The sequence below is a fragment of the Idiotropiscis lumnitzeri genome, chromosome 9, assembly GCF_059441095.1.
Source record: "Idiotropiscis lumnitzeri isolate Australia: NSW breed Sydney's pygmy pipehorse chromosome 9, RoL_Ilum_1.0, whole genome shotgun sequence".
Lineage (NCBI taxonomy): Eukaryota > Metazoa > Chordata > Actinopteri > Syngnathiformes > Syngnathidae > Idiotropiscis > Idiotropiscis lumnitzeri.
This window is the reverse complement of record NC_142399.1, coordinates 18,719,782-18,742,373: the sequence shown is the minus strand read 5'-3', so window position 1 is coordinate 18,742,373 and position 22,592 is coordinate 18,719,782. Positions and strand designations below refer to the sequence as shown.

Here is a 22,592-nt window from a genome sequence, read left to right as displayed (position 1 = left end):
GCATTTTCGTTGTTAGGACGTTGCTATGGGTCTAACAATGAATCCAGGACGTTTGCATTAAAAAAACTAACATGAGTATTCTTAAAATAGATGTATTACACAAACTTCGATGGGTCAAGCTTACATCACAATTTCACTTGAAGCCTTTTAGCATGAGCCCCGTGGTCGCCCGATCAGAAACGTAAATATGTTTCCGTGATTATTTAATATCTAACATCCTTATACTGGTTTAGCTGTTTTGCATGAAAAAAAGTGTTGATTTCCTTATATTATCCATGAAATATCTACTTGCCCTGTCGCTTAATGTGTATACCCAGAGTCATCGGACTGCCATTAATGTCGGATCATGTCATTTTGTCTAGGCTTTTTTATTCTTTGTATAAACTGGACGGAGACTAACAATGTAAGAATTTCATTGGTCAATTCTACTGTTGTGTTTTTAGTGTCCAGGACAAAAAAGCAGCTTGAATATTTAATATAATTCAGCATGGTTTGAAATTGTGCTTTAATAAACTATATTCGTCATTTATCATTGTAGGTATTTGTCCATATTCGATTTGCATATCCCTTATTCTCTTATAGTTAATTTTTTTATTTTTTGAACTTTATCACTTTTTTGTCCATGTGTAAAATTGTCTCATTGTGAAAGAGACTACTATGATTTTTGAAGAGAAACAATGGAATAAGGGAAAATGGCAAACAAATCAAAAATCATTTTTAATAGTGTCACCGCTAATATTGTTTGTGTTATGCTTAATAGAAATGCAACTTGAAAAATGTTTCATATTGTGTTTTATTGCATTGTTAAACGCATGTTCTATGAACAAAGAAAGCATCCAAATTTAATTAAAAGATCAATTGTTTTCCAAATTACAAACGTATTTAATTCTAAAGCATACAAGTCACTTCTGAGCAGTGGTGTTTATGCTTGGAGCCGTCTTGTCCTTTTTCAACTCAAACTGAAAGTGGCAATTCAGTGTGAGATGAAAGAACTGCAATTAAACCCCGCCCCCGCCTGCCTTAATGACAGCCACAGCTCACAAGTCACATATCGCACATTACAACTGCTGTGACGCAGAGGTGACCTGCTGCTTCAAGACAAAAAAGTTGTCCAATACAGTCGGGACAACTCCAATGATACACACGATTCCATTTGACTGTGGCCTGTGCCGGTTTACTGTAGTCAAATATGATAGCCGACAAACGAGTCCAATATAGTGCGGAGGAGGAGAAAGAGGAAGACAATGAATGGTACAGGTGCTCTGGTATAAAAAGACAGAAAAGGAGAGCCAATACGACATGGCTCAAGACAAATGACTGTAATTTCCCCTGCAGTAATTCGTTACGGTTCTGGTGGAAGTCTGTGATTGAGTTAGGTTTGGCATGAATAAGATGATAATCTACACAAGCTGGCATGGGGGAAGGGTTCAGAGGGGCTCAGTGGATGATGGACAGTTTTGATCCTGCTCTGCGCTCATGATAGGCTGATAGCAAAAGAGAAGCATGGCTTCAACAATTAGCATTGATCAGATTCATTTAAATGACAGTAGAAAGTCAGGTTGGCCATTCAAAATGTTTATTTGATTGCCTATTGCCTAACTATGTTGATTAATTCAGGATATTAAGGGTTTTAGGTTAAAAACATAAAGACGCAACATCAGAGGTAAAGGTGTGTTTTTTATGCCAAATAATGGGGATGGATGACGTCGCCTAGAAAAGCTGCATCACAGTAGTTGAGGTGGATGTAGTTTTTCTTCCCATAGCCGACAAACTAGTTGAATCAACATTGAATCTGCTGGTTGGAGACATTAGTTGCCATTTCAGCATGCACGCCACCCAATTCGCAACAACACCAATGGCGAGTTCAAATGGGGTAAGGTGAGGTGAATATTTCCCACATTCGCCAACCACCGGCCGACTGCTTCCTGAGACTTAACAAATTTTAGTGAAGCAAAGTGCAGTGGTGGACAGCCAAGGCCTTCTCTTATATATAATCAATTGAAAGAGTTCTTAGTGATTCTCTTTTTTCCCCGCCTGTTCCAGTGACTTTCACTATAAAAGAAATAGTAAGAACGGCTTTATAAAATGATTGTCGGCATTAGTAGTGAGTAAATATTAAATTAATGTGAACTTACTCGCCGACCGTTAGAAAATCTTAAATATATTATTGCATTCTTAACCCACAATGGCCGAAAGAGGGAAATGTGGATTTGATTGCTGTTATACTTTCAAGGGCATTTTCAAGACGGACCGGTCAAGAGAAGCTCTCTCGTGGTCCAACACTCCGTAGTGCGTAAGTGTCTGTCTGTATATAATTTCTCCAGCCGGGGTGTCATAAATGTTGGTATTATGAGGGGTAATCATTTAAGTCGGACTAAGTAGGACATCACTGAATGACTAGGTGTGAAAGGCACGGCCCGTCACTGGCAAAATGTCCGGAAACTACAACCATTTGCCACCCGGGTTCATGTGAGCATTCATGCTCTTGTCCACTTCAGCCTCTGTAAGAGAAGAAGTTAGTGGCATGATGTTTTTGATTTTGCACAAGTGAGTTCACGCTTATATATTTTTACAGATTGAAATGGACAAGAGAAGTAATGTGCATTTCAATTTTGGTGGTGAACGGTCGCCGTTTCAGACAATAGAACTGACAAACCAACTCCCTGCTGTGACGGAGACAGCTGAGCCAGAAAGGAAAAAAAAAAAAACAAGGTGCGCTCCAAAAGCAGGCATGCCAATTCATCGTAAATCTCATTGGGAAAAAAGCCCTTACATCACTTCTAGTGTCTTTTGGGGAGGTGAATTTTAGTACTGATGTCATCTTGACATGATTACCTATTATCTAAGTGCCAATGTCCAGCCCAATCAAGCCTCCCTTTAACATCAGTAAAAAAAAAACTGAAATGATAGCTAAGGGCTAAATATCACGTTTATTTGTTTAACAAAATACTCTAATGATAGTGATTGCAATGCTTTTGATAGCATAAACATATTCTGAAAAACACTTAAAATTTAATATGAAAACCTTTTTATTTAATTTTTTTTTTACACACCAGTACTATTTAAGATTTTACAAAAGACTTAAGGCACCAAAAGATGGGTTGTTTATTATTTAAGCCTTTGGGGAGTATAATTGACTATTATATATTGACTATTTAATGCTCAACATGCCAACAACTAGAATGAAGGATGGAAGCATTGATTGCAATTCAGTAAAATAAAGGTGATTTGACACCCATGATTCTTCTTGATATAGGCCTATATCAGCTTTTATAGATTGATAGAAAGACCACATTTTTTTAAATATTTGTACTTATTAACATTCGATCCATTATTGATAGACCTTTCAATTTGAAGCGTCCATTTATTTGAAGTGCATTTGAACGCACTTCGTGTCACGACAAATGCGAGACATCTCTCACCTGAGTACTGTTTGCTATGCCTCAGAACTGTTTAATGTCATGTTACGATTGTATCTGTTTGAACCAGGGACCGCAGCTAGTTAAGCTAGATGGCAAAGTACACTATACACCCATACCTGGATATTTATACAGGAATGATCAACTATGACGTGCATCACACGGGCTTCCGCCTTCTGAGCACAGTCTGACAACCGGACACCTTTGCTGTATTTGATCTCCCCCAAGAGCATTAAAACATGCACTCGCACTCGTGCTACCAGATTTAATTTTTACCTGTACATACTTAAAAGTTGGGAGAATTTGCCAGCATAATGGTCAGAGTGTCAAGGCCTAAACAGATAATCCTGGCTCCTGTGAATTTTTTTTATCTTGTAACCTTCCCAAATTGACACCCACAAGAATCCTGCAGAATTCCTGAAAATATGTCAGCTTCTAATGCGTATGTTAGGATGGGCTTGTGTGGATGGTGGCGGGTGCATAGTCAGTGAGAACATTATTGAACAAACAACAGGTGTCTACAGTGAGTAGGCGTTCCGGTCAAAATGAAATGGCACACTACAGGCCGATAAATGCCATGGCGCAAATCCGAAAATGACCGGTACAGTGTACTGTCGAGGTGAAGAAAAGCTTGATGACTTTTGCAGAGCTACAAAATACCCCTTGCTCACCATTTATGGCTTGTGTGTGTGTGTGTGTGCCCGTGTGTGTGTGTATCTGTCTCCAGGTCATGTATAATGTGATCTGGCTTTGTTACAGCTCTTCCATGAAGACGATAACAACATTTCACTGGGGAGAGAATGTGGAGGCCAAAAGCCTATTCCGCTTCACATCAATCAGACCAATACGTTAAAGTGTGCTAGCAGAAAAAAAAACACTCAGCCCCTCAAATTTGGATCCAACAACACATAAGGTAAAATGATGTCGCGAGTAGACTGCAGAGTGCAAAAAGGAATTTCAATTTCCCCACCAAAACCAATACAGGAAGCTTAAACACATCCATGAATGAGATTTCCACAAATACCAGATCACGCAAATCTTGCCGCTTTGGCTGGGATGACTAAAATGAACTGATTCATTGTTTTATTCAAAGTAAATATTTTTCCCATGTTGGGTCCGAGGTTTACGAAAATGCATTTGTTAAACACCCTAAGGACCATGAATTGTTTTAAAAAAAAAAATCCTTTTGGGCCAGTGGAATTTGTCATCGGAGGAATTGGTTCCCTAAAAGTGCAGCTCTGTCTCATGGCTGGCAACCAGCAGGCTGGATCTGGCCGACACTTCATGTGAGTAGGGATGTTGCCATGGTGAAGCAACCACAAGTAGTCCTGCCTCAACAGTCACCTCTTCTCGTGCACTGAATAAAGCCAACGTTGCGGGTGTCTCTCATCGCAAACGACCAAGGTAGGTTAAATGTGTCGCAAAATACAGGATCTCACTAGGGCTAATCAACAGTTAGTGACATCCCCTTTGGAAAATATGCTGTCCGTTTTGTATGAACAGCTGCTGAGAATCCGAAGGTGCTGAGCAGCATTCATTCGAGCGGTACTCTAGCTGTGTGTGCAGCTGTACAACTGGCAACAATTACACTATTGTGCCTTTATCAACATGGAAGTCGATATGAAGGGCAAACTGTTGCAGATTGCTGTTCAACACGCTACAAAACAACACACGTGTTCCAAATGATAAGCAAAATAAGTAAAATAATAATGACATAATAATAACAACATTAAAATAAAGTGAGATATCAATTCAATTTGTCCCAGCTTTTCTATTGTCTTATGTAGCAGGGTTGAATTTTTGAGAAGTGGCGCTACCTCACACGGGTGAGGATCAGCAGCAGTAACTAATCACATTAACATTGACAAAGGCAGCATGCAGCTCCCGGTTTCTTGTCTTTGAGAAGAAAAAAAGAAACAACTCAGAAGCACCTTCTAGCAGGATGTAAATGGAACAATTTACCATTCATTTCAGCAACTCCAGCCTCTCTTTTATCTGCACTGCCACTTAGGACAAATGAAAGGTTAATACGTTCAAATGGCAGTGAACCACTACTTTACAGTTGTCTCTTTTACCTCCAGGACAAACACTTGTGTTCCTTTGATCCCTTTTACTATATTGACTTATATAAAATACATTTGCGCCATCTGTTATAGCGCTACATACTGTATGCATAGATAGTAGATACAGATATGACTTCAAATGTATGAAAAAATGTCCTCATGAATCTGTACTAAACTGAAGTTGACTATAAAGATACAAGATTATTTTAGCATGTTTGAAGAATATTGGACGACTAAATTAATGTAGTGAGTCTCATGCCACATAATAGTCAGGGTTACGTAAGCGAATGGTAATCCATATGTTAAATTTAAATGAATGAAATTTGAGCTGGGATGAAAAAAACAAAGTTGCCTTGAAACTAATAATTTTAAAACCATATTTGCAGAACCTGTAACCAATGTTTTGCCACTTCTGTGTTTTGGCATGGGCATTTATAGCTGCGGAAGCTTTTTTCCGGTGACAAATGTCCATGTAGATGAAAATGCCTAGGATTTGGGGGTTGCTGTAAACTGAAAAGGGACAAACATAAGGTTTCATGTATTACTGCAAAACGGAGCTGACGGAGATCGAAGTCTTGAACACGGCAATGTGACTCCCCTGTTGATGACCCGCGGCTGCTTCGACAGTCGCTCAGCAGACGTCTGCTGCTACAGGTAGCAACAACACAGTTTTAGGTTTATGACACTTTAACCATCTTTGAAATATGTGGCCAAATTCTTAACTGTACGACTTCAGGGTCCTTTGACATAGATCTTTGCTCCCTGATAAGCTGTGATTGTGCATTATATCTTGAGCAAAGTCGAGGGATTCCTGCTAAAAAAAAATTGTAATAAACAGTACTTTCATTTCCATTAATATGCACTCGTGTGTTTATGTTCTGTATGTCTGTATGTTCTGTAGACTACAGCATGAAGTAGACACAAAGAATATGTTCCAAGTTTATCGAAATCAGTCAACTGGAGGCACATGTGTAGGGTTGCGCTCAATGCGGGAGCTTGGCGAAGCTTGGATGTGGAGCAGCTCGTGTTGGTTGGCTGAACATCACCGCGCTCTCCACAGCAGGTTTGGGAGGGTGCGTGTGAGATATAGTGGTAGTGGTTGAGCACATCTTTTTCCCTGTCACTGCACTGCTTGGTAATTTAATCTAATACCACATGTCAGATCGATTTGTGTATGGTTATAGGGTACAAGTCGCTGCGAGGCAAGTACACAGCAATTCCTGCCATATCCAATTAGCAACCCTTGTGCTGATGAGGAGGTCGAGGGGTGGAATACATGGCCAGAAACTGCTCAGGTGTTTACGTCAGCAGCCATTATAAACGGTTGCCCGTGATGTCACGGTTTACTCAGACCTTCTAATACAGACAAGATCTCTCCGGAACATTTGTCTGTTAACGTTATTTAAGCGAACCCTCGATAGTTGATCACAAATTGCTACAAGATGTTGGTCAACCTCCAACTTTCCATTTAACTCCATTATAATGGAATAATAAGATCATAAGAATTGTTAACATTATTTACTGTCACATACTATTTATAGTAAGCCGTTGATACAACGTGTATGCAGCCCTTGACTTAATGTACTGAACAGCGGGCACAGAGACGTATCTACCAAATTACTAACGGCATGGCTAATTCGCACCTACCTGCAACCGAAAGGGCTCTGTAGCTGGCTCCTCTTTGCATTGCGTTATTTAGTGTGTGAAATAGCGCAACATTATGCATTTGATATGCTACCTCCACGTTCCAAAATCATTCTGGTGACGTAACTTCAAGTGGCACGGAAACCGACTAAAAAATTGAGTTAAAGCGGAAGTCGACCCCCAGAATTTCTGAACAATATGTTCTATGCAGCCCCACAAGTCACAACACAGCATTCTGATAAATACTGCATTTGTGGACAATGAGTTAAGCAAAGTAAAGTAAGTAAAATGAACCAGTTCTTAGAGGGCGGCCATTTTGCCAGTTGCTGATGACATCACATTTGCTCGGAGCTCAGGTCATGACCAATCAAAGCTGAGCCATGATTGGTTATTAGCTGAGCCATGAGAATCTGTGACGTTTTTACCAGTTCACAGAAAGTGACAAAATGGTCGCCCCCTGAGATGGCTAAAATCAGGGCAATTTTGCTGCTTTACTCATAATCCACAAAGGCAATATTAATGAGAATGCCATGTTGAGACTTTTTGGGGGTTGATTTAAACTTTAACCGACTACACTTAGGTTTGTCATACTGTAATGGCAGTCGGCACCGGCCAGATTATGGATGACATGCTCACATTGTGCTTTAAAAGTGCAGTGAGCAACTTTCAGGAGGATTGTAGCTTGTTTGCTTGTCCAGATAATTAGTGAAGTGAACAACAAATGTTTATTAATAACATTGCTGGGACCCGGGACAGTAAATAAAATTATAATAGCAACATTTTGACCCTGTAAGAGAATAATTAAAGATTGGTAATTGACTATTAGAGGACCTGCGTTCTGGTATAAATTTTATTGCACCTTCCAATGTGAACTTAAGGAAGAAGTCAAGATGGCCGACCTTTCATGAGCAGCTTTATTTTATCATTTCTTTTTTGATTCATCATTGTTTCAGATCATGACATTTTCCTACAGCAATGTTGTGATTTACTGTAGATTTGTTGTTTTCATCTCCACCTGCTCTAGCTCCCCTTGTGTATCAACTAATCAGCTCTCTTCAGCCGCTTGTCTTATCCAGGTGTGCCTTGTTATCTTATCTGTGTTTGCATTTAGTTCTGGTTTTCAGTGAGTCGGTCTCCGACCATTTTCCAGTCTCCCACTTGCGCAATACGGATTTGAGTAGTGATGGTGAGATGAAGCTTCTTGAAGCATTGAGGCTATCCATGCAATTGGTTTGACTCATGTGTCAAAGCCTCAAAGGTGGTTCAAGCATCTCTGGCACTAACACGAGGACATAAAGTATATCGACATGCAACGAAGAGGTTTTCTTGTGCAAAGTTTTGATTAGGATTGTACTCATTATGACATGAAATTGACAGTTTTTTCCCATATACATCCATACATACCTGTCTGGGAGGTAGAATATAGGTAGGGTTCAAAGCAACAAAAAGTTTACTGAATGTCCTGTCTGTAGTACTGACAAGTACAAGCATTTTTTTTGTCAAATGGTCATTAAAATGCAAATCAAACACAAACGTGATTATTCTTTGGATGAAACAATCACGATTAGTAATGGCGCACTATGTTAGAGAGTCCGCATTGTTTAGTGATGTTTAGTTCGTAGCTGTGTAATGCATTGAATGCACGAGTTATTCAGATGTCCAACTGTGTGAGTGGTCGTAGAACGCATCTTGAGTGAGATGAGTGATTTTATTTTGATTTTTTTTTTTTTTTGCTTCTCTCGACGCAGCCATCGACCTTTACGGCAAAAATAAATAAATTAAAAACAATTTATTAAAAAAAAAAAAAAAATCAGTGAAAACAATCAGTACGTGTAATCTAACAGGAACCCACCCATCTGTACCTTGCCACTTAAATTTGAAAACCTGCTGAAAACATCCCACTTACTCAATTCCCTTCCTTTTATATCGTGTTTGATTACTTGAAATTCACTCCGCTCGCATCATTGAAAATGATTTCATTGTAAAACTTTGTTGAAATATAACAAATGCAAATGCCAAAACGCACATAGCTTTCCCATCAGTTTTGCGTTCCCTCATGACCGGGGATACAGTTTTTTTTCAGGGGTAAGTACTTTGGTACAATGCCTGCACCAGTGAGCGCCGCAGCAGGAAGTGACAGATTCTCAAAATAAAAGACATCGTACGAACTGCGCTAGATAAATGATTGTCGGCATTAATAAACTAGTCAGTTCATGTGAAATTAAAGCATTAATTGCCCAGCCATAAAATCAATACATGTAACCAATGAGCAGCCACACAATAAAGTAATCAGATGGATATCCCATAACAAATAGCCATGAAGAGCTTTGCACTTTTAGTCATGTGGCTCAACCTGAATTTTAAGTTGCTGTTTTAGCATAGCAAATAGACTTCAAAAGCATTCAGAACAAAGAAGTTGTTATGGAGACGCAGGCAAACAAAAAAGGAGCTTTCCTAATTTGCACTTAAATAAAAAGCAACAGTGGTTTGGTCGCCCATGTGATCCTTTTTTTATCATCATCATTGTACCTGCGTTGAGAAATAATGATCTGTCATGGCGGTAACGATCACTTGAAAAATATAAGTACCTTCAGTTGTCAGTATGATTGTCCCAGAACTAGAAAGAAGACTCATTTCCAGTTATCAATTTGGCATTTCAGTGTTTGAATGCCTTTTGAAAGCCATTGCTAGACACTCGCGCAAACGCAGAGGCTCCTACCCAAAGGTTGAATGACTTACTGCAATACAATACAATACTAACTAACAATACTAACTTTATTTATGATGACGTCTGTTTCTGTGTCATTGAAGCAACAACAAACAACATTTTCTTAATCATTTACTCTGTGTTTATGTAGTTTGCTATTCACTTTCCAGTCAAGAGGTGGCCAGTTAAAAACCTGCAATCTAAAAAGTGGAAGAACAGGACTACATGTATTCTTTCATTTGGGTGAAATGATGCACATCACAGCTTATGTAATTATATTTTTTGTCCAAGAGCATTAGAAATGAAACAGTTTATCTTGTCAGTGGGGACCATTAATCTGAATAAGATTGATGGAATATTTCAAAATAAGACACTGGCCTACGTCAAGAAAGCAGTCCTGATGCTTCCAAATCAAATTGAGATTGAGATGCTGCATATCTCTAAGATGACAGTTCAACCTAACCTGGAAGTAAACCAACCTACACAAACAAAAGCCCCACCCCCAAACACACACACACACACACACACAAAAGGATGCTCTTTGAAACTGCTCAAAGGTTTTTAGGTACATAGGCTGTGCTCAGGAGAAGAGAGAGCAAAGACTGATGCAAGAATGGGTATTGGTATGATCAAGTATCTGCGGCCAAGTATGCGACTAATGATTCATCAGTGTAGGTGTGAGAAGAAAAGTCAGCAGTCAACAGCCAGTAACGTAATTTCCTGACTAATGAAACCACATGCTATAGGAGCAACAAAAAGCGTTGTGAATGAAAATAGCAGGAAACCTGTAATGTGGCTGTGCTTCTCTCCGTCATGCACAAAGCGCCAGCTCAATTTACTCCCCCCTTGAGGAGAATTGATCAGGGGAAGAAGTGATTAAATGCAAACAAAAACATGTTGTTGGGAAAATCTCTCATCTTTAATCTAATTTTCACCGTGCAGCTACCAATTGTCAAACAGAATTAGAATAGGGCATATAATTGGCACGGAAAAACGGAAACAGATGATGAATGTGTCATCTGTCAATCGACACAAAATGGAAAATTACCAGAGGTGATGGGATCCGTAGGACCAGACAAACAATGCTGTTCTATTCTTGGACTTTAACAGCTCGACTGTAGGGCTTCTCACAATGAAATTTCAAAATAAAATGTACCATATGTGATACAGTACGAACATTCATCCTTTTCAACCACTGACCCTGTCTAGCGACAGATGATCAGGATGCTGTCTCAGATGATTTGGGGTGAAAGGGGGATTTTGAAACACCAAATCAATCGCAAGGCGATCAAGAGGAGGACATTAAGTGGCAATTGAAACACAAACAGCTGCACTCAAATCAGCTATGAAAACACATTACAAAGGGCCTTCTTCAAAAACTTCCACCAAGTTGATCACAAAAAAATTAAATAAAAAAATAGGTGAACTCGAAATTTATGTCGCACGGCATTTTTACACTATTCATATAGAAATTTCTGAGCCACATCAACATAAATTGTACTGTTTCTTAACCATCCATCTATCCATTATCTGTTCCACTTCTCCTCACTAGGGTCGCGGGGGGTGCTGGAGCCTATCCCAGCAATCTTCGGGCAGTAGGCGGGGGACAACCTGAACTTGTTGCCAGCCAATTGCAGGGCACACAGAGACAAACAACCATCCGTGCTCACACTCATACCTAGGGGCAATTTAGAGCCATTCATGGCTTATTACCACCCTCTCTTGGTGGCAAATGGACATTGCAGCCAGTGAGACTTCCCATGTAAAGGATACATCTCGTCAGGTGTCACCACTGTGATCATGTCAAGCATAGTTTTTACACTGGAAGCTCTTCCTGACACATCCCTCTCATTATTAATCTGTGTTTGGCTTGGACCTGGGGTCTGGCATACCCACTAGGGTGTGTGTGTGTATGCGGGTGTGTGTGGGGGTGCGTGTGGGTGTGTGTGCGCATGTGCGCAGTGGGTAAGAAGGAGATGAAGAAGTAATGCGCATTTGAATCGTAAATAAGCCAGCTCACCATCTTTAAATAAACCTCTGCCGTTAGTATCTCTCCCGCAGTGGAGTTATGCACAGACGGACGCGTATTTATTTATTTTTGGGAGGGGAGGTGAACGGGGTTGGGGGCCGACAATTTTTGTGAATAAGCCCAGAGGATCAAGGCCGGAAGGCTCATCAGATCATGGCCAAAGGGCAGGGGAATGACTGGCAAGTGCCCAGCTATGCAAAGCGCTTTACGGAATATAAAAACATTAACAATAATACAACAGAAGACTGTATAACAAAGTTGACAATAACACAATCATAACTATTCTTACTATAACTATGCCTTGTTGTGTGAAGCAGTATTATGAAATAGGGGAGATTAAGTCTCCTTTGCCCAGTGAATTAGCAAAGTCAAGATCACAGCATGCTTTTTGTCTTTAACAAGTAAAATGTAAGCTTGGTCGGTTTCAGGTCAGGTGATTGACTTAGCCATTGCATAACATTCCATTGTTAAAAAAAAAATCTCTGCATGCTTTTTGCAGTGCTTTGGGTCATAGCCTATCTTAAACGCCTTTCAATTAGTTCTGAAGCATTTAGCTGAATATAAAGTCTGAAATTATCTTTGTTGCCTGTACCAATGTGTTAAAACTGGCAATTTAAAAGCAATGAAACAAAATGGATTTTTATACTATTATTATTATAATTATTATCATGTCCCTAGAAGTGACTGCAAGTATGATGTTTGTCTCTGTGGGCCCTGCAATTGGCAGGCAAGTTCAGAGTCTACCCTGCCTCCTGCTCAACGACAGCTGAGATAGGTCTTGCCAGACGACTTCCTTGTTCAAGAAGACGTTGAAAAGACGGATGGCTCCATTATCATTCTAGGGGCAGGGACTTCCATTGTTGCCGCATTGACTCAAATGGTGAAAATATTGCATGTTTGGCCCAAAATCCTTTTTTGCTTTCAATCTTCCCTCTTGTTTACATTCTGCTGCACTTTGAGATACGATGAGTTGCTCAAACACATTTTCAACTGAAATGTGGGGCAAACAATGTTAACTGATGAGCTATTTCAGACATATTCAATTAAATTAATCTGAACTAGATCCAATTTCCCGGTAAACAAAAAAACTGCAATTCTCCTCAAAACAATAATGTGAATGCCGAACAATGCTACATTAAAGCCGCAATGCCAAACGAATTGAGTACTGCATAACAATATGTCATCAAGGCAAGGTGCAAGAACCCATGCATTACTGCGACAGTTTAAACGGATGGACAAAAGCTCCAAAACGCAACTACAACTACAACAATAACTACCGAAAATTGCTTCAAAACAAAAAGTGAAGTATTGAACAGCGATGCAATGTGAAGGCAAAAGATAGAATTTGAAGTTGATTCAAACGGCTCCCCAGCAGGTCTAAAACCAACGGAAATTTGATTGATAAAATCTAGTTGCACCTGTGCTTATCACTGGGTCTTTGTCATTTCTCTCAAGCCCGTGGCTCAAACCGGGAGGCGAAACAAAGAAATTAAGGGTACCACAATATATAAAGAACTACTAGAAAAATTACCTATGATTTGGTAGCTTTCCTTAAACAAACACACTAAACTTGAATTAATGAAGCCAGCACTTATATAAGTGTGACAGGGGACCTAACCATTGTACTAAATTTGTTAACATACTTAGCACATCATTCTGAAACACTTTATAGTAAATAAATTGGCCAAAGATCCACCACTGTTATACAAGAAAAAGTTGCAACGAATAAAACATGAGTCGTGAAATATTAGGTGAAAGATTTAAAAATAAGGAAGATTCATGAATAAAAAAGTCAACTAAATAATGGTGCTAAGATTCAATCTTCACAAGTTTTCACTTTTAAAAGGAATCGAAATGTTTCTGTAACAAGAAAACCATTGACACCCATTTAAAAAAAAAAAGTCTCTTCCATAAGAACTGACGAGGAAAGCGTATATGTTGCAATCATGGGTAAAAAGGAGTTGTCCTGCTGGGCACACGCCGACTGCAGACAGCAGATAAATCCAACTCAAATGTCAACCTGAATTGGCATCTCCATAGATTTATGAACAAAAATACGATACAAGTGCTTTGAACAGACACAGCTGAGGAGTGCCACACTGATATGGTCGTGCCTGACAAAAAAAAAAAAAACATGCATCACACTGGACACCTAGTTGGAATTCATTTGGGAAATTGATTTGATAAGAAAAAGTAAATAAGTGGAAAAAAAAAAAAAAACGGCACTCAAAATCGCCATTCCCTAATTGTATTGATGGCAGTGAACGAGTTGCAGTTTGATTCAAATCTTTCACTTCTTAATTATGGAATAGTTCTTCTTGATGGGTTAACTTAACTAGACTCCTGTGTCGCGTTGTGACCAAAGGTAGAATTCTGGTGGATTATTGTCCCTTTTGCTTCTGTAAATAGTAAATCCTAAATTTTGGTGGATGCTGTCTGCTAAAACTAGCGAAGGAGCACAAGAACCTCATCCAGCCTGCAGTTGAGCTCATTCATTGCCCGAGACTGAGTATTAACAGCCCTGCACACACCTTCAAGAAGGGGGTCTCCTTTGTGGTCAGGACAATCCACTTCAAAGTTGCAACAAATAAGGATCGTGAAATGACACTTGGTCATAAAGGGGGCGTCAAGAGTAAACGAGCAAAGACGACAGCTTCAATAAATCCGCCGTATTAATCCTTCAACTGTGGCGGTGAAGTCTCTGGTTTACCTTGACGTTTGCAGTTTGACAGACTGAGAATGTAGTTCCTAAAACATGTACATTGGGAAAGAAAAGTTGACCTTTCGCAGAGTAAGTACAGGAGATCCTCGCGTTTTGCGGTACTCGACCTACACAGTTATGCCTTTACGAAGCCCGAGTCTTGTGGAGTGGCCCGAAGTCCAGAAAGTACAGTAGATAAATTATTGAAAGATCCTAATTAATTAATCAATCTATTTTTTTAAACTCTTCACAGCACATATTTCTGTATTGCAGATGGAAATTATTGCAGTGGTGTTCGGGGGCCTCATGTGGCCAAATCACCAAAAACATTGCACACACAAAAATTGAGTATACAGATGCATTAATCCAAGTACATTGATTGCGACTCTCCACACCCTTTTATAAATATGCAAATTAGTATTACAAATAGTTTAAGAAAGTAATTAGTATAGCAGGGCCTAAGAGTGTGCAAGGAGGCCTTTAATAAAATAATGAATGAAAGTGCTGAATTTTCAAGGGAAGAAGTTAACAAAGATGATCAGATCAGACTCGCTGCATGACAAGAGGGGAAATAAGAGAATTAATATGATACTGCCACCTGCTGGACAACAGTTTAACTCCTCAAATGGTACTGTATATACAACATAATAGCGTACCTGGAGAAATGTGAATCATTTTGAAGACATCATTTTAAATGTCACTTGTATATGTGAGGCAAGGAATGCAACAAGAACCTTTGCTGGAGCCGCAGTCAGTAGTTAGGGCTGGCATTTCACACTAAAACGGTCATCAGTCAAGCCTGGAGCGATAACTGTGCTGCCTCCAAATTGTGGCAATTATAAAAGGGTTGCTTCCGGCCTCAAAATGTCCTTCGCCACGCAAAATGTCAACAATCGGATAATCACATGAATGGAAGGAAGATGAAAATAGGCTTGTATTAATGTGTCAATAACACCGGGTGCATCCAATATATCACATCTGAGAAGCAAGTAATTGTGTTACACCAAAATGAGTTTAATCTGTCTGCTTGGATTTAGCAGAACATATTTAAAATTCTTATTTCATTTTAAAACTTTCTTGCAGGCTTTCTGTTGCTCTTTCTAGGGTAGAGGTTTGCCAAATTATTTATTACTGAAGGCCTAACATGCCTAGTCCTACATAAAATATACCCAATCATATTACTACTGCGCCTAGTATTCGGCCTACTGAACTTTTTGACCTTTTGCCAAATTTCTGGCTTCAAGCAAAGATACATTTGAATTTTTTCGTGAAGAAGTAACATCAAGTGGGACACAAACGTGAAGTAAGACGCAAATTCATACAATATTCCAAAAAATAAACTGAGATAAAAAAAAAACTGAAAAGTGGGAAATATATTATTCAACCCTTTACTGTGAGTGCAGCCAACTCACTCACGCGGTTTGATGATGATTTTTTCGATTTTTTAATAATACAATGTTGGCCTAAAGGACTAATGATGAAAACTAGAGCCCACCTGTATGTAATCAATTGCAGAATAAGCACACCTGCTTTGTGAAAGTCTCAGAGGTCAGTTTACAGAGAAAATAAAACCATGAAGACCAAGGAACATAATAGGCGAGTCCGAGATTGTGTTGTGGAGAAATTCAGAGTAGAATTAGAATAGAAAAATATTTCACAAGTTTTCACTCTTCAACCAATCATTGAAGTGGAAAGCGTATGAGACCACTGCAAACTTACCAAGACCCGGCCGTCCCACTAAAGTTTCAGACCAAACAAGGACAGTACTTATCAGTGATGCGGTCACTCTGAATCAATTGCAGACATAACGAGAGTGGGCAAAATCTGTCCATTGGACAAATATTAGTCGCACACTGCACAAATCCGGCCTTTATGGAAGAGTAGCGAGAAGAAAGCAATTTCTCAAAGACAACCATAAAAAATATTGTTTGAAGTTTACCAAGCCCCCTGCGAACACGACAACAAGAAGGTGCTCCGGTCAGATGGGACCAAAATTGAACTTTTTGGGCTAAATGCAAAACGTTATGTTTGGTGTATGGTGCATCTCCACTGTAAAACATGGTGGTGGCAGCATCATTGGGCTGCTTCTCTTCAGAAGAGACAGACAAGATAGATTTAATGGGAAGATGGATGGAGCCAAATACTGCGCCATTTTGGAAGGAATCCTGTTGAAGTCTGCAAAAAACTTTTGAGACCGGGACCAAGGTGTACCTTCCAAAAAGACAATGGTCCTAAACATAAAGCAAAATTTACGATGGAATGGTTCAAAACTAAACATATTCTTGTGCTAGAAGGGCCAAGCCAAAGTCCAGCTCTAAATCCAATTGAGAGTCTGTGAAAAGATCTTAAAATTGCTGTCACAAAAGCTCTATCTAAGCTTGAGCTGTTTTGCAAAGATGAATGGGCAAAAATTTCAGTCTCGAGATGTGCAAGACTGATGAATGAATTTTGTTAGACTTCACAACTATGTCCCACTTTGTGCTGATGCTTCACAAAAAAAAAAATCCAATTTTAAATCTTTGTTTGAAGCATGAAATGAGGCAAAAGGTCAAAATGTTCAAGGGGGCCGAATACTTTCGCAAACCACTGTATGAGAGAATAGTACCGCACAGTTAGTCGTTTGTATTGTTTTTTTTCCCCAATCCGAATAACAACAAAAAGCAGGAGAAAAATAATGGTCAGGTTACTCACTCGTTTAATCGAGCTACGAGTCTTCTCCTTCCACTGGTGGCTGCTCAGCTCCAGAGTGCAGTGAACGTAGGTTTCTCTGTCATATGAGCCCAGAATGAAAAGTCTGCGGGAAGAGTCAAAACGGGATGCATCAGACAAGATATCCAGTACTAGGAAAACGTATTTGCCCCCTTCCTAATTTCAATTGGTTTTCTGCATAATTGCCACACTTAAATATTTTTTCCCAATCAGCAAACCAGTTTTTATATACCACAAAGACAACAATAAATCATCGAGCCTTTGGGATAACTGGTGGTGAGTTTTTCGCATCGCTGTGGAGGAATTTTGGCTACTCTTCTTCACTCAGGATATTGAAGGCTTGCTGAGTTTGAACTACCAATTTAATGTCATACCACAGTACCTCAATTGGATTTAAGGACAGACTTTGTCTTGGCCCTCCCAAACATTTTTTGGGGGCGGGGGGCCATTCAGAGGTGGACTTCGTAGTATGTTTCAGATTATTATCCTGCTTCAAAATTCAGTCGTGCTTTATCAGAAACTTTTTTTCCAGCTCAACAAATTAATTGTTCACATTTCATTATTCGCAGCAAGTCCAGGCCCTGAAAAAGCAAATCAGCCCCAGACACACTGCTGCCAGCATGTTTACATTTTGTATTCTTTTTACCAGATGTGTCATTTTTATAGCAGATGTCACAGAAGCACATCTTCCAAAAACTTTTTTTCGCATCAGTTAATGTCATATTTCTGTCAACGTCTTGGGGATCGTCAAGTTGTTTCTTGTCAAATATGAGACAAGTCTATGTTTCTTGTCAGCAGTGTTTTTTCCAGCAGATCACTCCTATGGATGACATTTTTGCCAGTTGAGTCTTGAACACTGACGTTAAATGCAGCCAGAGAGGCCTGTAGATCTTTGGATGTCATTCTTGGCTCTTTTGTGACCTCCTGGACACATTTTCATTTTACTCTTGGAGTAATTTTGGTTGGTCAGTCATTCGTTGAAAGGTTCACCACTTTTTCCACTTTTTGCCATTGGTGGAAAATGTCTCTAACCATCGTTCACTGGAGTCCCAAAGCCTTTGAAATTGATTTTCAACCTTTTCCGGGCTGATTCTGTTTATTTGTTTTTTAAATTGCTTTGGATTATGGCATGACACATTGATTTTTTTAAACCATTTTGTGGCATACTTCACTTTTACTTGTAATTTAGGTGAAATCTTCATTTAAAAACTGGAAATCACAACTAGGTGTGCCCAGTAAAATTCAAAATAGCATTCAGAAAACGGTGGCAAGTCACACTCATGTTTTAGCAAGTGGCGTAAATTCCCTGGAGCATGAGGGGCCTAGTGGCAAGCAAGACTGCTTCAGTTCTGAGATTTGGAGGTTCGGATTTGGGCTGCAACCGTCATACACTCTAAAGCATGTGTGAGGTTTTCCAAGACAAACATAAACTCAATTTGCTCTGAATCTCCTGCAAACTGATTATCATCATCATGGATGTTTCACTTAAATGCAAAATCCAGATGTACAGCTGTGGTTTTGCCATTGACCGTGTGAGCACAGTAGGGGGCAGCAGTTTCCTAGAAATGTGCTTTGTGAAGCCTGCTCTCCACAAACAACATTCAGAATACTGAATGAAGAATGTTGTACTCCTTCCAGTAACATGGCTTTTTTTTTTTATTATATCTGCAACTTTATACTTCTAACTCAAGATTTTCCCCTCATAATTGTACCATTCTTCCCAGGGTGACCCTGCTAATCTGCACAAAGTAGGCCTATCAAAATTATTTTTGAGTTGAATTTGTCTGGTCACATTTTTTTCTGGAAAAATGATTTACATTTTATTATCTCTCAGACCAAAACTTCATATACTGTATAAAAGCAATCGAGAGGCACATTTAACTGCACCTTACTCCTCTTCAGTAGCCTACACAACAGTGAACTTGCAAAGTGCACACCTCCTACTCACTGGTGAAGACTATAGAGTGTGCCAGTGTTCTTCCAGTTCTCATCACAACATTTTGTTTTCACCCAATAGACCTTTCACCCACACTTTTGAAACATAAGAGCAATAATAAGGTTAATAGCAGTGATATGCACCGAAGTTCATGACTGGTGAGGCACTAACTCCGCTAGATCTCAATGCAGACGTTTCACTCCATGACTCCAAAATACAAGATTACTGGTAGTTTTTATTTTAACTTTGACCTTTCATTGGAACATTTGTTTCCAAAGTTGTTAAATATGGCGCAGTCAATTCCACACTGGTCAACACTGTGATAGCAAGAATATTTAATATATGGCCAAATTAATTGTTGTTTTTTTTTCTTATTTATCTTTTTTAATTAAAAATAATTTGGTATTTCCTTTATATTGAAAATCTTTGAACTCCCTGACTGTTCTTGCTGTGCATGACAGTAACTCGCCACCAATGCAGTAACAAGAACAACTTCTTACCATACAAATAATATATGAAAGTCAATGCCTTGTTCCGCTTTTATTTTGAAGTCGATCTCAGCAGCGTGTCACCTTTTTGGTCTGAGCAACTAGCTGGCACGGCGGCTGCCTATGTTGATTCATGACAGATTTGTTTCTGTTTGAGATGCCATGGCGACAGCCCAGACACGTCGATAAATAGTCGTTTTCCGTTATATTTCACTTGCCATTTGCAAAAGCTATACACAGCAACTGTCTTGGCAAGATGATTTCCTTTCTCACAAAATACACAGCGTTTCCACCAAAACCAGCAGGGAGAGATGGAAAACATCCAGGAAACCGGCACCTGAGGAACTGGATTGAAGAACCCCGGTCGACGTCATCAGCTTTATACTTTGGTTGTCTTAAATGCCTCTAAAGCTTGATTGAATATCTGGATAGGTATTTGGTTTATGTAAAAAGGCTTTATAATATTTTTCTTTCTATCTTTTTTTGTTTTATTTAAAAAGCATTTAATTAGAATTTAAATTAACATTATTTTTCCTGTTCAGAGAACGTCAATGAGTGAAAATGTCATTGTTTCATTAAATATTGATAAAATGGTTGTAAATCATTTAACATTGAACAAAATATTTTCAACAATTTTTCTTTGGATTATTTTCATCTTTTCAAGTGGGTTGTTATGATATCTTTTTCATTTGGGGGGACCACACACAGTGTGACTACCAATAGCTTTATTCACACGAATACATCAAATTTCTGTTGCTGAAATATCAATCTTTCATGTACTGTGATTAGGTGAATGGTACTCTTAAAAGTATTTTTCAATCATTTTATCCAATTTAAATAGAAATAAGGGTGTGTGGGAGGAAGCCGGAGTACCCGGGCCGCAGCAACCACACAAGGCGGTGGGGAGAACATAAGAACCACTGCTCCACCGAACTGGCCACAAAGATTTCAAATGATTTAAAATTATGTTTTGGATATGATTTGATTCAAATTGTCATTTGAGGGATTTTCACATCTCAGTCTAAAAGTCGATTCCTCTGTTTCAACCAAGCTGTATGCAGATTATTGAATCAGTGATTTTAAGAGGGCAAGGTAATTGGATTTTAATGGACAGAACATGAATTATTGATCTGATCATCCTGTAATATATCCACCACACTAAAGCAAGGTTCACACGTTCAGGACGCCAAGTATATCAGACTTTTGACAACACCACTTATCTGTCTCTAAGGGTGTGTGCGGCTAGGAGAGGCGAGTAAGCTAAAAGCAGGCTTGTGCAGTAGTCGTCGTAGCACACGTCTAAGAGACATTGTTGTTCGCAATAATAGTGGCATCAAGTACTGGAAGGGACATTTGGATCAGCTTAACATTGGCACTTATATAAAACGTTTGCATGTAAAAATGACGTCAGTAATAAAAGGTCACCAAAATAAATGAAGTGGTCATAGGTAGGGATGTCCAGATGGATTTTGGTGCCAATTGATCACCGTTTTTGGACTTTAAAGCAATGAAAGTACAAGTACAAAAAGGATTTTCAATGGAGAGTTTGTGATCTGTCCCTTCACTGACTTGGAGTGAAACATGGAGAGAGCGGAGGGGGGGCGTGGCCATATTCCTCACAAAAGTAGACGTTTTTCAACTTGTCAATTATTTCCTAATTTCTCCCAAATTAATAGACAGACAAAAAAGAAAATTCTAACGAATTGCGGTTTCCTGATCAAAAAATATATAAACTGAACTTGTTAGTGAAAAATGGGCCTTCTTGGATCTTCACCTCCTTGAACTATAAGCTGCAAATCATTTCAACTATAATGTCACTGAAAATTTCAGAATTTTGTGTTTCATAAGGGTTTTGACTTATTTGGTTCCTCAGCTGACTATCAAGCGCCGAACATCACACAGAAATTCCCTCAAGCTATCAGAAGGGAAAAAAACAAAATCTAAATTGGACAAGCAAACACAGCAACAGTTTTATTCACCACTAAGCATTTCAAAAGATGAATATCTAATATAGTTCTGATGGACAAGGTCAATTCCATTTATGAGTAATTTCCCAACAAATATGTGGAGTCTGAATACATCTAGAAGTTTTTCAGTCGTTGTCCATGCTGTGACAGTGTTTTGCTGTTATACTTTGCACTACAGCGACGTCAGCTCACACCACACTATTGCTCCAAAAATGTTTTGATTTGGCTTTTATTTCCACCACTATTGAGTGATTAAGTAAGTAAGTGGTGATACTATAGGTACCTGCATTAGTTTTCACTTTTATTGAGCCAAGTTACCCATTTTACATCAAAATCACACAACACACCACCAAACAATAAAGTCACCAAAAGTATGAATACTGGCTTAATGATCATCTAGCTACAAACTTACTTAATGCAAAATCTGGCCGTGGCAAATTGAGCACAAAGCTTACATACTCACAGGAAGCACTAACTTATTCTGATGTACAAATGGCAACATGTGGATGCGCAGCTTTATTGTTGCCTCTGCCATCTAATGAAAGAGCATTTACATGTTTCTCCTGTCACGATTAGTCGATTCCTCGACATATGCCAAGCAAGATTTATGATGTTTGTGATTGATAAATAAGTTTCAGACAACTAGACAAAGAAGATAACTTCCTTTTACTGCATTAGTAGCTCGATGAATAGTTTAATATCAAAGCAGTATGTGACACAATGCAACCTGCAATTGGATTAAAATAAAAAGAATCTGACATGGTAAATAAAGGACAGCGATAGAAGACACCAAGTATTTATATCCCTTTGCACTATTTATATCTGTGCTTAGTCCAAGACAATGAGTTCTGTTTGAGTAAAAGCACACCTTGTACATTTGTTTTAACAAAGGCCCCACCTTTTTGGTACCATTCCATTCTGGCTGGTAT

General features: G+C 39.0%; 1 protein-coding gene across 1 annotated transcript in view; it reads right to left on the bottom strand.

Annotated features, from left to right (window-relative positions):
• Positions 1–22,592, bottom strand: part of pdzd8 (PDZ domain containing 8) — a 45,122-nt gene that overhangs the window by 6,055 nt on the left and 16,475 nt on the right. Inside the window, exon 3 of the mRNA XM_088304194.1 lies at positions 17,255–17,357. Coding sequence (XP_088160320.1) covers positions 17,255–17,357 — 103 coding nt within the window. The remainder of the gene's footprint in view (positions 1–17,254; positions 17,358–22,592) is intronic.